We start from the raw sequence: 17487 nt of genomic DNA on the forward strand, positions 1-17487 counted from the left end.
TCAGAGAGAGAAAAAGGAGGGGGAAGTAGAGAGAGAGAGAGAGAGAGCAGTTTTTAAGAGAAAAAAATGCTGAGAGAGAGGGAACCTGTTCATTTGAGATTTGGTTTTTTTATGCAGTTGTGCCTTGTCTGTATCATCAACAGTGGATAAGCATGCAGGCCTACTAGTGTAGCTGCTCATTGTCAGTTATTGTCAGCATAGCCCTGTAAATCAACTGCATGTGCTGCGTGCTGTGAACTTGTCTGGAGTGGCGTCAATCTCGAGGAACAGAAGTCTAGTGGACGACACAGATAGGAGGTGCCACGTAGTCTAGTGGACGACACAGAGTGCTGCAGTTGTGCCTTGTTGATATACTCCCTCTATCCGAAAAAACTCGTCCCAAACTTGTCCCTCAATTGAATGTATCTACATCCATTTGAGGAACAAACTTTTTCGGACGGAGGGAGTAAGTTACTGTAGCACTCTGTATATTAGCGTAACTAGCAAAATAAATTATTCAAGTATCTGTACCGAACTTTCGGCATAAGAAACTGTCTGCACAGTCCAAGCACGGAACAAATATTCCTTTAATTTTTGGCATCCAAACCAATTTGCAGCCAAGTTAACAATCTTTTTTCTTTTCTTGTTATGTAGCTGCTAATGCCCACAGTGCTAAGGATGCAAATTTGGAACCTTTAGAGTACCCTCCGTCCCTACTTATAGTTGAATCAAATGTACTAAAGTTTCAAAAATGACATTAGGGTCGACTCCGCGGTCAAGGAGAAGCATGCCAGTGAGGTCCCCTTGGTGGCGCTCATTCAGGAGAACCCACGGCTGATCCTACTAAAATATTTTGTGGATCTGACCAAGAAGAATCCATCAACCAAGGAGAGCGAGGGCCCCTCACATAAGGAGAGTGACGACCTGGTGCCATTGAGTCCACCGACCATCATTCCCGAGGACGCTTGGTCCTCCACTGTGGGGGATGTCCCCACGTGCTCCGGCTCCAGAATCACTGGTTTGACCAACTACACCTCGGAGTAGTTCACCTAGATAGTTTGACACTGATTTAGTGATATACTATGTAGCTGCTGATGTGGACTTAGATTAGCACTTGTGATGCTTTTGGTATATGAGTGAAGAATGCTAACGTGGCTTATGTATCATGTGTTATTTTAACTTGTATTCCTTCTTGAATTATTTTCTCTCTTTTTTTGTAGATGAAGTGGTATGCGGTGTACAGAGGTAGGTGTCCAGAAGTCTATGATTCATGGTCTGCATGCAATGAACAAATGCTTCATTACAAAGACAACTCCTATGATTCCTTCAATAGTAGGGAGGAGCAGAGAATGATTACAATCAGTATGTGCTCGATCATAAGAGACGTCATGAATTAGGCAATGGTGTAGGCCAGCTTATCAGGCTGAGTGTATTGAAAAACTTGATAATCTTCTTTCAATTTTCCTAATCGTGGTGTTGTTTTTATCATGTGGTCGTATGTAGACATACTTTGTGACTTCATATGAAGCTTGTGTGAAGCATATATAATGAGTTTGTCGTTATGTGTCTGTGATCCTTATATAGGATACAAAGTTCTCTAAGTTGATATTCTTGTTATATCTATTTTTGTTGTAGGGTTACATGAAAAAGATGCAAAAACAATGTTGACAGTGCATCTTTGCCGAGAGCTACACTCGGCAAAACAATCTTTTCCTAGAACGACGCTTGGCAGAAGGGACACGTGGCACATGTTGGTAGTTTGGTTGCTGGAGCTGCTTGTTTCAGTTAAGCCGAGTGTAGGCTCGCGGCAATGCGCATGATTTTGCGGAGTGGTAGCTCTCGGCAAGACTTGACGGAATTTCTCAGCAAATTTTTTGTCTACCTAAGAGGTGTACGTCGGGTACTCTTTGCAAAGACTTTGCCGAGTGTTTCTGGCACACGGCGTAGGGTGAGATTCCAGTAGTTCATGTGGTGGTTTATCTATTTTCCTTGTTTGTTTTACAATTTCTTGTATTATTTATTGTTATTGTTATTATTTGATTTTAGCTTTTTAATTTCTTCTCTTATTTGGGATCAGGGTTGGGGAGGAAGAGAGGAATACCTGAACCTTTTTGAATGTATATATGAATAAAAGAACTTGCTGCTTGGGCCCAACGGACCAAGCGATGACCCTGATCTCTCTCTCCCTCGCATCACACACCTTCTTTCTTGACTCCAATACATGCCGGTGGCCTAGTGTGGGATGATATGTTCGCTGCGTGCTTCCACGATATGAAACTTAGCAAAACTTTTAAAAAAATCTAAAACTTTGTGGATGTGATTTTGTCCAAATGTTTTAGGTGCTTGCAAAATTTGATGACGAAATGACATCTGAGAAGCTCTGTACAAAAAAGAAAGGTTTGTTGTGAAAACATGTGAACAACAACATGGGTGCGGAGCATCATTTGTATTTTCTTTTGTATGGAGATCATTTGATGTTTTTTGATGACCAAGCTTTACAAGCTCCTAAATTTTTTTCGTAATCACATCCAAGAAGTTTTAGATTTTTTTTCTAGTTTTTCTGAATTTACTGTTCACTTCATGGGTGCAGGCCCAACTGGCCCAACAATGTAGCTCTGAGGAAGGAGCGGGCGTCTCTCGTTAGCGTCGCGCCGCCGCACCTCCTTCCTTGACCCTCTTGCTGACTTCAATACATCTCGGTGGCTTAGTAAATTCAGAAACTCATATTTCACTGTCAAAGAGATTGAGAGATTGGGAGAGGAATCATGAACCGCCGGTTCGTGAATCTGCTGGTGGATAAGTTTAGCGCGCCCCGACCCGCCTTCAAGCTGCACCGCATAGACCCCGCGACCTTGTTCTACCCCACCGGATCACCAAAACCACCAGATCCTGTAGCAGGTCCGGCTCCCGGGAGGCTTCCTCCAGCCGCCATGTCCTTCGACCGGCCCTGCGAGTGGCACCACACAGGGTGGATCGACTTCATGGCCTTCAAGAAGAGCATCGTCGTCGCCGTGGACAACAAGGGCCGCACCCTCCTCTACGACAGCGTTGCGCGGGCCGTCCGCACCGTGAACCCGATGCAGCCCCCTCTCGACTCGCCCCGCGTGTTCGTGGGCATGGGCGCCCGCCTGTACGTCATGGAGATCGAGGATGACCTGCCGTCCCGGCTTCGCTGGTTCCATGCCCTAATCTACGCCCCCCCCCCCCCCCCCCGCCTGATTTCCTCGGCCAGCATGATTGGTATTGGCGCCCTTTCGACCTGCCCCGCTTTGATCACCCTGATGCTGATCGCGAGTCGGATAGTGATTACATGTTTTCTGATTACGACTCCGATGGTGATTACAAAGATGCTAAGGACCACTCAGAGCACAAGGAGACTCCATCGCCACACCCCTGTGCTATCTGTGCCTTTACGGTGGTCCGCGACTCGCAGATCTGGGTGTCCATGGTGGCCGCTGGTACGTACTCATTTGACACTGTAAGCAGCGAGTGGAGCAAAGTCGGTGCATGGGTCCTGCCGTTCAGAGGCCGCACCGTGTATGTTCCTGAGTACAAGCTCTGGATTGGCTTCTCAGACGAAGACAACCGGCTCTGCGCGCCAGACCTCACTCTCACAGTGCCAGTTCCGCATAAGCTATGGGAAGATCCGACTCTGTCCGATGGGTGTTCTGTGACGGCATCCCACCTCCTACCTTTAGGTACTGGAAGGTTGTGTGTGGCCAGGCTGTTGCAGGAGGAGACTAAGACGGGGAGCTTTACGGTGTTGTCCGGCGTCGAGGTTTTCAGGGTTGGCGGCTCAGGGAGTATCCAGATGATCAAGCACAAGTCCAGATGTTACAGCTTCCGAGAGAGAGATGACGTCAAACTGATAATATGACCAGAATTCCTACTGTTGCAGATGCAAGACCAGAGACTATCCTATCTTATCTTGCAAACAGATCAGTTCTCCATTGTATTCTACAGTAGTAATGATAATCACATCCTATCCTACTGCGTGTGCTGTGCTCTGGTGCTGGTGCGGATCGAAATTTTACACTATCTTGGTCAAGTCATAGTTGCCCGTCCTTAGGTGTCAGGGGAATTGGAACAAACTACTAGGTGAGACGCGTCTTGTAGCAAAGATTGCGCTACTGGCGGCGCGCACGATCTGCAGGCGTACGTACCTTTCTAACTGATTCATACGGACTATACTAGGAAATGGTTTTGCTCGATGGGATGATTATCATTGCGATGATGCTAATAGTCGAGAGAAGACAGAAGAGATGGGGTTTTCATTGCCAAGTACTAATGGAACTAAACATAGGTTCTGTTTTCTCTTGCAAAATACCCCAAGTTATATACGAAAGCCTTAACCCGTACCATGATACTAGAACACCAACAACAATGACAATGGGACAGTGCACTTGTTGATGCCTGTACCAACGAAGTACCGACCTCAATGCCTGTCCTCACATTGATCCAAATTGATACTCCATCTTTCCAAGTACCAAAATGATATGCCATCAATTGTAAGGACACAAGACAGGTAAGAAGTTAATGACGGATTTTTAGATAATGAAAGACATCATACTCCCGTCCTTAGCAGGCACATATGCATGCACACACACAACTCTATAAAAACCTAGAGCAACTAGTGAGGGCTATTAGTTCTTGCTGATGCATGGCTTGAAATAGAATGGAACTTCTATAAATTAGCTAGATCGTTATATTCACTTTCCATATATGCTGGCAGTAGCATCACCTCGGTTTTGACCTCTTCATATATCTTTCTTTTTTGGACCCAGAATGGTGGGAGCTATGCCTTTGCATTAAAGACAGGGGATTTAAATGAGAAAGCAGGAAGAAGAAAAAGAAAGCATTCGCCACAAGGCGTTGTGTGTACACATATCTTGGAGTTGGCTAGCTAGGCCTGGGAGGCAACGGGAAACTAAGACAAGCGTACTTTGGTGAAGCTGCTGTTCCGCATATTTCAACCATGTAGTGTCAGATCTCAAGTTTGAACCTGGAAGTGATATGTCAGTTAATCATTTTACATGAACCTCCACATATGGAAGGAACACCGGACAAAATAATGTGTCGTCAAATTGTTGCTTGGACACTGGGTTTGTACATGAATGGCGATTCATGGGAGACTTGACTAGCTTGCCGCCATCCTTGGAACTGTAACATATACGAATATATGATTCTTTGCATTGGATCTTTGTGGCGCTCGACTCCCTCTCATGGTGGGCTGAGGTTTCGATATGTATGGGTCATAGATGTAGACCATACGCGGATGTCATGCACATGATGTTTTCTTAGGTTGGCATATGCACATATTTGCTAATTTTACTGATATCTTTTGATACGTTAAAGGTTGACGCATCAAGATCATAGATAAAAAATGCCTAGAAAGGCAAATAGTTTTACAACTTATCCACCGCTAACATAACCAATGTTCGACATGCGAATTGCTCAGTACTAGCCCACTCATCTACTCAAATCGGGAGTGATCCTGCCTTGCGCAGTAGGCCGGCCTCCCTCCAATCTTGCCCTTCTAGCTCGATCTTCCTGAGAAGTTCACTCGTGGAAGGAGTGGCTCCATCGAACACGCCCTCATTCATATGCTTCCACAACTATCTATGCAACCAGTACAATTACGGTCCATGTCTCCTTCCTGAGCTTTGGTTGTGGGTGTACGGAGGTCCACCATTCCATCATACTAGCATCCACGCTTGGTAGCCATGTTAGTTTGTCCTAGTGGTCAATGATGGTGAGCCACACTTGCCTCGCAAAGACACAACCAAGCAGGATGTGGTTGATTGTTTCTGGTGCTTGATCACATAATGGACAAGAAGGGGGATGTGGTAGTTGTCGCTGCGCAAGCCTGTCTGCCGTCCAACACCTCTCCCTAGCCGCCAACCATGCGAACAGCTTGCAGTACGCCGGTGCCCTCGATCACCAGATTTACATGGCTCCCTTGGCCTCCTCTCTCCCAGCAAAGAACGCTCGGTAAGCCGACTTGCTCAGAAGCATCCGTTTGCCTCCCAAGCCCAGACTAGCTTGTCTTCAATATTATCCAGGAGCTGGATGTGTTGGGTTCTGTCTACAGGTTGTAGGAACCCGCTCAGTGCTTGAGGGCACATGTTAGGCGACACGTCTTGCCACCATCCATCCACCATGTCTTGTTTCACCGTTCTCTTCCGTGCTCTGCTCCTTACAACCGCGAATAAGTTTGGCACGAGGTCTTGGATCCGCCTGTTCCACAGCCACCAGTCTGTCCAGAACATTGCGACCTCTCCATTTCCAAGAAATCTTACTTACTGATATCAATAGGGATTTCTGTAAACTTGATACGTCCATATACTTCTGGTATGCAAGATCAGTCGTCTTTGGTGATGGATTAAACATGTATACCTATGGGTAAGATCCCCTTGAACTTTTTAAGAAATTTATGTATATATAAATTAAAACTTTGGGTATGAGGCACGATCCTCACTACTTGTTGACGGGAATCATAAATCCATAGACCATTTTTCTGTATCCGAATTCAAATAGCATGCTTCTATTGTTGTAGATACCATCATGAAATGCAGATGAGCGCCTTTCGAAACTTTACGCAATTAGTAAGTTGCTTACATCAGGCATAGCTCTAGATGTATTTAATGACTTCAACCTCTGCAGTACATTTCATGACAGCAAAATATGTTTGTGGTTGGTAATTTGCAATGCACTAGGGTGGATATTAATTGCTAGACAAGGCCATCCCAGTTTCAAGGTATAAAACATCAAACAACAACCAAAGAGGAAGCTCTAGTAGATTATTTTATGGTAGAACCTTTTTTTCTAGACAACTTCCATTCATGTGCAACATTCTCGTATTTACCAATATACTTAATTAAGTCCATCGCAAATATAAGAGTGACGCACATGGATGGACCTGGTTATATTTTTAAATTATCTTTATGATATCCTAGTTGCGCATCACGCTAGTCAACAATGCCCAAGGTGTTGTTGTCCATGGGGCACATTTGTCCTCAAAAAAGTTGGGTACAAGATCACCGATGGTGCTGACGCCAACCATGGTATTGAAGTGCAACACATCTGTGTTTGTCGACCACGATGGAATCCGTCAGTGAAACATACTCCTATTCCCCGTTGGCATACTAGCTAGGTCCTGTACATCAACCCAATGTCCAGGTCTTTGCCATCACCATTTTGCACACCGACTTCAAAGTGTTGGACCCGACGCGCTATCCAGTGTACCGCCGCAATGCAGAGGTAAACGCCTCCTACACCAAAACTTCTAAGTTGGAAAACCAACCTTGTTAAAATTTGACACGTGATGGTTTCATAGCCATGCATCATTTCCGTCTCGAACAAGTTATGTCTATTAGCAAAGTTGTTTTCTTTAAAATGAAAAATCAATTGACAAGCTCATAATTTACGGCAAATTACGGACTCAGAAGTATATTGTCTTCTAGGGATAATAGTTTCACGGAATCTTGGTCTTTCATTGCTAAGTGTTGGTAGAACTAAACACAGGTTCCTTATTTTCGCTTACGGAAAATTATGCCAAGTAATACAAAAAGACTGTTCACACGTAGAAGCTTGCATCATGACCTTTCCTCCCATTAATTTGAATTGATACTCCAAGTACCAAATTGATACGTCATCATGCATCAGTGAGAGGCATTGACCATAAGGACACAAGGTAGGTAAGAAGTAAATGGAGGAATTTTAGACAATGAAACAGATCACACTCCTGTCCTTAGCACGCACAGACGCATGCACAAAGCGGTTATATATAATGCAGCATGCATGCTAATGTAGGAAAATCTAGAGCAACTAGCAAGTGCTTTTCGTTCTTGTTGATGCATGATGTGGAATTTAACCCAAAGTTTGATGAACTTAGCTACACCATCATATTAACTTCCTACCAACATCATCGTCTCAATTTTATCAGTTCTTGATTGTTTTCTCAGATAGCAAACCGCTCATACCAAGTGGTATCACTGTCTCAATTTTGACCTCTCTATATATCTTTTTTACCCGGAATGGCTTGAGCTATGCTTTCGCATTAGAGTTTGGGGATTTACATGAGAAAACAGGGGGAGAAAAAGAAAGCAGACGCCGCAAGGCATTGTATGTACATATATTTTGGATTTAGCTAGCTAGGTTTAGGAGGTAGCGGGAAACTAAGACAAGCAACAGATTCTGAAACAGCTATTCCCCACATTCAACGCTGCAGTTCCGCATGAAAATTCCGAACCTCGACAAGTAAGAGAAGTAGCGGATAGAAGAACCCCATCCCTTGTACCGGCGCTTCATGCATGGACATGAGTTTGACAATGCATGAATAGCGATTCAAGGGAGATTTGGCTTGCAGCCTTGTACGGGTCTTTGTAGCACTCGATTTTCCCTAATTGTGGTTGGAGGTTTCGATATGTGTGGGTCATGTATGTGGACTGGAAGTGCATGTCATGCAGATAATCTTTCTTAGGTTGGCCGATGCACACATTTGTACTTCTGACTAATATCAATAGGGATTTATGCAAACTGGATACGTACGGGTCGGCAATTTGCAGATCTTGGCGTCCACGGTGGATGCCGGCAAATACTCATTTGACACCAGGAGGGACAAGTGGAGAAAGGTCAGCACGTGGGTGCTTCCATTCAGAGGCCTTGCCATGTACATCCCCAAGCACAAGCTCTGGTTTGGCGCGGCCAACCTCGCTCTCAAATAGAAGGTGTGGGAAGATGACCCGCCTCCGCCCAAGGCATGTTCCCTGGCTGCATCCTGTTTCCTACAGTTGGGCTCCGGTGGGTTGTGCATGGCCAGTCTGTTTGGCAGACTCGGGTTGCTTTGCAGTGTTGTACGGCGTCGAGGTTTTCAGGGCTGGCAGCTCAGGGGGCCTCTAGATGATCAAGCACAAGTGCAGACGTTATAGTTGCGAAGAAAAATATGACGTCAAGCTGATCCGATTATAATTTATAACTCGCATTGTTCAAGTATTGTATGACCAGAGAGCAGAGACCATCATGTTTTATCTTGCAATCGTTTTTCCATTGTAGTAATGATGATCACATCCTACTGCATGCCTGTGTTGTGGTAATGGTGCGGTTTGAAATGAAGTTGAAAGCCACGGTAGTGGTGTGTGGGCTCTGGTAACGGTGCGGACCGACGATCACATCCTGTTTTATCTTGCAACAAGTTTCTCCATAGCCGTTTGCTTGTACATGGCAGTAGTGGTCTTCTAGGTTCTTATTGGAGATCATCTTGTTAATAGGAGAGCTTCCCTACACATTTTTTTTTCATTTATTAGTATGTAATTTGACAGCTAGCAGCCTTTTTGTTTTTTTGAAGTACAAGAGCTATGACTTAGTTGTTGTGTGCCAAAAGGAACAAACTATGTGAATTGATTTAATTAGCCTGGTGATAGTTTAAGCAAAATACACGCTTGCATCTGTCATGGCCGATGCCAGCAAGCCATTCGACAAAATGGCGCATGACAATCGAGGCTGAGCTTCGCAAATGCCTCTGCGGCAGAGGACCGTCCCACATTCGAGTTCGTAGGCCTGCTATGGTGCATATCCACTCCCTTATGTGGTCCAATGTGTCACTATTCACGGTGCACTGTCACTCGGTCTGTCAACGTCTGTTATAAAATCCCGATGCCGCCTATACCAACCATGGCATTGAAGGGCAAGACGTTTGCATCTGCCGACCATCATGGGATTTGTCGGCGGCACATGCTCTTATTTTTGCTGGCATAGTAGGGCCACATCAACCTAATGTTCTGGCTCGACGACATCCTCCACGTCCAGGGCTTCGCCCTTCCACACCCACTTCAAAGCCACAGACTCAGTGGACCATGGAGAGTACCACCATCCATGTAAGGTGTACACACCCCGCATCAAAACTTTTTATCTAGGCAACTAACCTTTTAAAATTTTGAGATGTGATGATCTGTCGACATGCATCGTGTGTCTGGCTCAAACAAGTCATGTCTATCAGAAAAGTTGTTGATGTCTTTTAAATCTATGAAAAATAAATTGACCAACTGACAATCTACAACAAACATAGCATATTGTGTGCTAGGGAGAATAGAGAACAAAACATAGGTTCCTGGTTTTCTCTTGCAAAATATGGTGGAAGCCTTGAACCGTACCATGATATAAAACATGCCTTGAACAACACCTTTGGTATTAACATGAACTTCAATTTTTTCAATGCCGTATGTAGTTGGATTATGAATTTCCAAGTTAAGCTTAGTGTTTTTGTTGCCGTTAGGGTTGCTGCCATCTCTTGGGAATTGTGGAAAACTTGGAACAATGCTTGTTTTAATAACACTATTCCGTATGATCCCTCGAAACAGGATTTCGCCCCGCTTTATATATAAAGCACAAATACAGTACACGACCGAACGATACAAGGTAATGGGGAGCCCTCATACAAGCAGATCCCGGGATCATCGGGCAACACAAATGCACGCGGCTATGCTGCCAAAAAATAACACAGACAGGCCTGAACAACTACACCACAACAAGCCCTAAGACACCTAAGTTGCACGACAACGCCTTCAGGAGGGTGCACGACACGAGGCGTCGCCTCTGCCGAGTCCAAGATGGACAAGGATTTTCACCCGAAACCTGGCACAGGGAGGAGAACCACAAGGACACCTAAGTTGCACGACACGAGGCGTCATCGGCACCAAAGCATGGATCTTTCGCTCGAAAGCTCAACCATGCCACCACGAGGTATCCAGGGAAATCATGATGAGTAGAAGGCTCCAGCTCCAGATCTGGGCGCCGACACTGTGTGAGCCCGAGCCGCCCTCCGCTACACCGTATGATCCTATCTTAACAGTGTGATAATTAAGTGGCTCTTTGGTTTGGAATTAGAGACCAGAGCTGCAGATTAGAGGAGCAAAGCTGATGTCATGGGTTGTGCCTAGCATGTTCAGTGTCCGACCATTTTTTATTCTAGGACCTGCCTAAAAAGGCGTTGAGAATGTCGAGTTCTTGTTCCGGCAATGTGTTATGTTCTCTGCTAAGGCTAGATGTTTCTTTCAGATTGTTGTGCGTTGTGGCATATTGCCTAGTTTTGCCTCTTGCTAAAGTATTGGCCGTGCTAAATCTTATGTCTGTTAACATTGAGCTACACTCTTAAGACTTAGATAGAGTATGGTTACATGTAATAATGGCCGGAACCCTGTAATTGGGATGGTCCAGACGATTATTTGCATTCCCGTTTTCGTGAAAATGGAAAAAAAATTGTTGGGGGGGGGGGGGGGGTCCATTAATTCAATAAAACCAGTATCATGATACTAGAACACAAGCAATAGAACGATGTATGTGTTGAAGCCATCAATGACAGTACTGGTCAATCAGTGTTTTGTCCTCCATTAATACCTCAAATACCAAAACCTTCGATTACGAATTTTCATAAAAATGATATGCCATAAAGCATCAGGCAAAACTACTGTAAGGACACAAAATAGATAAGAAGTAAATAGAGGTTTTCTACATAATGAAAGAGATCACACTCCCATCCTTAGCATGCACAGATTCACACACGATGTGGCTCTATAAATTACAGGGTGCATGGTAGTGTCAAAAAACCTAAAGAAACTACCAGGGACTTTTCGTTCTCATTGATGCATGGCTTGAAATTGAACCGAAATTTCACTCAACTTAGCTAGCTCATATTCGCTTTTCCTTGCGCTAGAAATAGCATCGCCTTGGTTTTGATCTCTCCATATAGCCTGGAGTTAGCTAGCTAGGTTTGGGAGGCATTGGGAAATTAAGACAAGTAGCAATCTGTGAATCAGTTGTTGCTCACATTCAACCATGTAGTTCTATATGTCATGTTTGAACAAGAGAATCATTTGGTACATGAACCTACCTCAAGAAGTAGGAGGACCAGCGGACAGAAGAACACGTTGTGCTGGCACTGCATGGATGCGGGCTTTGAGAGTGCACGATTAATTGAGGTGTAGCATGTAGGTGCATGTCATGCACATAATGTTTTCTCAGGCTGGCATATGCACGTATATATATTTGTAAATTTTACTGGTAGCAATAGGGATTTCTGCAAACCGGATATGTCTATATACTTCCGTTATAGAAGACCGTTCTTTTTAGTGATGGATTAAACACGTTTTTTAGGATCATTAAACACATATATTGTTGGGTAAGATCTTCTTGAACTATTTAAGAGATGACAATTATGACCAGGGCCCTTCATAAAACCTTTCACGCTTCTTTAGCTGGGATGGTCTGTTCGCTTCGACAAAGCAACTCGAATTCTAGGTACGTCATGGACATTTTTTTGAACAAGTAAACATTTATTGAGGTACATGAATATTTTTATCTTTTTGCTAACATTATGAACTGATTTTCTAATTGATACTTTGAACTGATCTTAATACTCCTTTTCTTTTAAATTTATGTTAACTAGAAACGTTTTTCAGGAATAAAATCATAATTTCCAGCGGCTTCTGTGGTTCCATGCCCTCATCTACCCCCCACCCCCCCCCCCCCCGCCCCCCCCCCCCCCCCCCCCCCCCACGCCCCGATTTCTTCAGCACTGCTACTGGTGCCATTTCGACCTGCATCGCTTCGATCACTCGTATGCTGATCACGACTCAGGTAGTGATTACATGTTTGCCAATTACGACCCGGATGGTGATTACAAAGATGCTAAGGATCACAGAGACTACAAGAAGCCGCCATCGCCACATCCCTGTGCGATCTGTGTCTTCATGGTGGTACGCGATTCGTAGATCTGGGCATCCACTATGGGCGCCGGCACATATTCCTTTGACATCGTGAGTCGCAAGTGGAGCAAGGTCGGCCCGGATGGAAAACTCCCCTCTTGATCGACTGCTGCCCGCCCACGCGAGAGGCCGGCCACGCCCCCCATCCATCCTCCCCAGTGACCTCCCCCACCCTTCTCTCCCCGCCGTTGCCGAGCTCGGCCCGGGCGGCGCCGGCGCCCGCGGCTTTTCCCCTCCTGGGGTGGATCCTGCGAGGGGCGGAGCTGCTCCAGGAGGTGCTTCCAGGCGGCGATGGTGCGGCGCGGCGGCGGGGTAGCTCGGCGCTGGCGTCGATGACCGGTGGTGTGGGGCCCATATCTGGGCCGGGGCGGGCTGGCGGCTCCGATCTGCGGCGTAGCTTCCTGGAGGCGGCGGTGGGGCGTTAGGAACCTGGGTGGTGGCGGCGCCGTCGTCGGCTTGCTACAGCGTGGTGGCAGAGACTTTGCGGGCTTGATCTGAGCCCGACCGGGCCCGGGTGGCCTAGTGTGTCTCCTGCCACTGCGTCCGGCCGGCTACCACGATGGCGCTGCACTAGTAGAAAAAGGACCTTACGTGAGACACATTAGTCCCAGTTCGATTTTGGCCCGGTACTAATGGTACCATTAGTCCCGGTTCGAACGGCTATGCATTAGTCCCGGTTCATGTTGAACCTTTAGTACCGGTTCGTGCCACGAACCAGTACTAAAGGGGTGGTGGCAGGCTGGCGTCAGGCCGGTGCCCCACTAGCCCCTTTAGTCCCGGTTTGTGACACAAACCGGGACTAAAGGTCTAACCTATAATCCCGGTTTGTGTCATAAACCGGGACTAAAGGGGTTCAACCTTTAGTCCCAGTTGGAGACACAAACCGGGACTAATGATAGAAACTTCAAAAATTAAAGTTCTTTGAGATGTAGTTATGTTACTACATCTACTAGTCAGGAAAATTTAAAAACTTAAATTTGGACATGGTTTGCAAAAAAAAAAAAATGATGAAAAAGTAAAACGACAATATCTTTTGCATACGATGTCGAAAAAAAAACTTATAATATATCAAAATGTTCAGCACGAAAATCTGCATTTGATTTTGACTGTCGTAGGCCGTTTTGCAAATTTTTAGAATCCACAAATTCTAAAAGGAAAAAAGTTATGCTAAAATTTCAGTTTTTTTTTTGAATTTTGGTCAAACTATGGTCAGACTACTTATTCAAGAAATATTAGTGTTCCTAAATTATTATTGTTTTTTAGAATAATAGTTTCAAACTCAAACGGTGAAACGTGTGACTTCATGCTCAAGCTAAACTTCTGAGGGTTAATAGGATTGACAGCTAACTATTGTTAGGAAAACAACAAGTGCATACTTGGAAACTAGGGGGAACATAACTCGAAAGTTAAACGTGCTCAGGCTGGAGTAGTGAAAGGATGGGTGACTGGCCGGGAAGTTAGATGATTTGGAATGAGTGATCCACACTTGAGCAGTTATGAGGGGTGATTAAAGACTAAATCGTCAGATACTTTAGAAAATTGAAAATCGGGAAAAAAATTCAAAATAAAAAAATTCAAAAAAGACCTTTAGTCCCAGTTGGTGTTCTAGTGGTGGTTCGTGTTGAACCGGGACTAGGGGGCTTTAGTCTCCACCATTTAGTGCCGGCTCCAGAACAGGCACTAAAGGCCCTTACGAACCGGGATTAAAGCTCCGTTTTCTACTAGTGCTGGAGGCACTGGCCGCTTGTGCGACGGCGGTGGAGGTTGTTTCCTCCCGCTCGGGTGCGGTGCTGCCGCCCCCGGATCCCTGCGTTCTCATTCTCCATCCTCTAGGTCTCGCGATGATGGCCACAGTGAGATGACGTGGTGGCTTCAAGACCGTGGCGGCGCAGGCAGGTGGGTGGAGTGCTGGGTGGAAGACTTCAGAGCGGTTGGGTATTGGTGTTCTGGGGGTGGGAGAAATCCCTGTCGGCCCGTCCGACGCCGACGTGGTGACGCCTGCCGGTTCCACCATCGCTCCTAGGAGGGCGTCGGGTGAGCCCTTTCACCTCCTTCCTCCGCGTGCCGGGGCTATCCCTAGGACATGTTCGGGCAACATCGTCGTCTTCGTCGCACTCCTTGCTGAAGGTCTTGCTTGGTGCACAGAGCTCTAGAGTGATGGGTATGTGGTGGGACGACTTCAGAAGGAGCAGCGGTGGCGGATCTTCCACTTGTTGCCGAGCTGCCATCGTTGGCATTTGTTTCTCTTTTGTTCTTCTTGTTTTATCTTTGGGTTTGATGTGTTGTTCGCTCCAGCGATGGTTCAGTGTGGTTACTATATTTCGAGAGCAAGGTCAGCCCATGGGCGCTACCATTCAAAGGTCATGCAGAATCATGCTATGTACATCCCCGAGCACAAGCTTTGGTTCGTCTTCTCGGATGAAGACGGCCGGCTCTGTGCAGCCGACTTGGTTCTCACGCTGCAGAAGGTGTGGGCGGATCATCCACTTGTTGTCGAGCTGCCATCGTTGGCCTTTGTTTCTCTTTTGTTCTTCTTGTTTTATCTTTGGGTTTGATGTGTTGTTCGCTCCACCGATGGTTCGGTGTGGTTAAGCTTTGGTTTGTCTTCTCGGACGAAGACGACCGGCTCTGTGCAGCCGACTTGGTCGGCTCTCACGCTGCAGAAGGTGTGGGAAATGACCCACCTCCACTCGAGGGGTGTTCCGTGACGGCGTCCCACATAGCTTTGAGGTGCTGTCCGACGTCAAGGTTTTGTGGGATGGTGGCTCAGGAAGCCTCCAGATGATCAAGCACAATTGCATACGGTACAAATTTGGAGAAAGAGATGTCGTCAAGATGATCTGATCCTAATTCCTATTGCAACAAATAGTGCGCTACCCCCTTCATAAAATGTATAAGGGCAGTATAGTCTATTCAGAGAAACGTATACCCACCTATGTGGGATTGGGGTTCGAACACACAACCTCAAGGTGCACAACCACTCGTGCTAACCAACTGGGAAGCCTACGTTTCGTGTACCACTATACTTATTTTTTCTTACTTGTTGTTCGCTTGTGGGTTCTTTATTGATTTTCCATTTTTTGGGTTTTAGTTTCTTTTTTTTCCTTTTTCCTGTTTTAGTCAAATTCATGAATTTACAAATCCTTGCACCTTTTTATTTTTTTTATTTTCCAATCTCTGAACATTTTTGTTCCAAATTGCAGGAACTTTTTGAAAAACAAATGATTTTTTTAAAATTCATGACCTTTTTAAAATCAATGAACTTTTTTTCGAACTCGATGAACTTTTCAATTTTTTGCTTTTTTTCCTCAAATTGATGAACTCCTTTTTTAAATCCATAAACTTTTTCAACTTTTATGAACTCATTTTCAGTATTGATGAACTTTTCTCAAATCTATGACCGTTTCTTTGTTTTTCAGTGATTTTTTGATATTTTTGCGAGCTTACGTTATTTACTGATTTTTTTTTGAACCATGCATGGATGCCTATCATGGGCACACACCCTTGCTGACAAAAATCGGGGTCATTTCTCACATGTCCAAAAAAAGCATGTTAGACAGATGGTGTTCGGATAGGCCAGAAGGGTCTGTTTGTGAACACCTGGTTTTTCACATCCGTCGGATGGTGCCAATTTTTTTCCATCACTTTATATCACCAATTTATGGCATCACGCCAAGTTGTTTCCATTTTGACAAGTTTAGTATTTTTTGGAATTTTCTCGGTGAAAAAGGTCAATAAATGGTCCGATTAGTCGCAACGTGCAAACGGTGCCCGAATTCATTCAAACTAGGCATGAATGCCTACCACGGGCACACACACCCTTGGTGCCAAAATTTGGCGTCACTCCTCACATGTCCAATAAAAAACCAAGTTAGACCGAGGGTGTTCGGGTAGGCCATAAGGGTCAGTTTGTGAACACCTGGTTTTTTACATCCGTCAAAAGGGCCCTTTTTTTCATCACCTTGTATCACCAATTCATTCCACCATGCCAAGTTGTTTTCGTTTTTGCCAAGTTTATTATTTTCTGGAGTTTTCTCGGTGGAAAAAGGCCGATAAATGGCCCACGTGTCGCAACATGCAAACGATGTCCGAATTCATTCAAACCAAGCATCAATGCCTACTATGGTCACACACCCTTGGCGGCAAAATTTAGGGTTATTCCTCTCATGTACAACAAAAACCATGTTAGACAAAGGGTGTTCGGGTGGCCAGAAGGCCCCGTTTCTTAACACCTGGTATTTTGCATGCGTCAAATGGCCTTAATTTTTTCCATCACCTTGTATCAGCAATTCATGCCATCATGTCAGGTTTTTTTTTCCTTTTCAACAAGTTTTCTATTTTCTGAAGTTTTCTCGGTGAAAAAAGGGCGAAAAATGACCAGACATGTTGCAACGTGCAATCGGTGTCCGGATTCATTCAAATCAGACATGTATGCCTACCATGGGCATGCACCCTTGGTGGCAAAAGTTGGGGGTCACTCTCACATGTACAAAAAAACATGTTAAACACAAGGTGTTGAGGTCTATTTGTGAACACCTCGTTTTTCGACATCCTTCAAATGCACTATTTTTTCCATCACCTTGTATCACCATCTCATGCCACCATGCCAACTGGTACTTTCGTAGGAAAAGTTTTTTATGATTTTCAATTATTTCGGTGAATAAGAGCGTGCTGACAGTGTCGTAAGTCGTTCGAATCGGGCATGGATAGATGCCTATTATGTCCATGTCAGGCTACTGCAAAAAGC

General features: G+C 45.1%; 1 protein-coding gene across 1 annotated transcript; it reads left to right on the forward strand.

Moving 5' to 3' along the window:
- Positions 1-2744: 2744 nt before the first annotated feature.
- On the forward strand, positions 2745-3856 carry LOC141040719 (uncharacterized). The gene is made up of 2 exons (XM_073506835.1): positions 2745-3154; positions 3283-3856. Exons 1-2 carry the CDS (start codon positions 2745-2747, stop codon positions 3854-3856), a joined length of 984 nt encoding a protein of 327 aa, XP_073362936.1.
- Positions 3857-17487: the final 13631 nt, after the last annotated feature.

The sequence above is a fragment of the Aegilops tauschii genome, chromosome 2 (assembly GCF_002575655.3).
Source record: "Aegilops tauschii subsp. strangulata cultivar AL8/78 chromosome 2, Aet v6.0, whole genome shotgun sequence".
NCBI lineage: Eukaryota > Viridiplantae > Streptophyta > Magnoliopsida > Poales > Poaceae > Aegilops > Aegilops tauschii.

Excerpts from the sequence above, each read along its gene's own strand:
- LOC141040719 (XM_073506835.1), top strand. The coding sequence starts at position 2,745 with ATGAACCGCCGGTTCGTGAATCTGCTGGTGGATAAGTTTAGCGCGCCC. Across the intron at positions 3,155-3,282 it reads CTGCCGTCCCGGCTTCGCTG|TGATTACATGTTTTCTGATT; the intron begins GTTCCATGCCCT and ends CGAGTCGGATAG.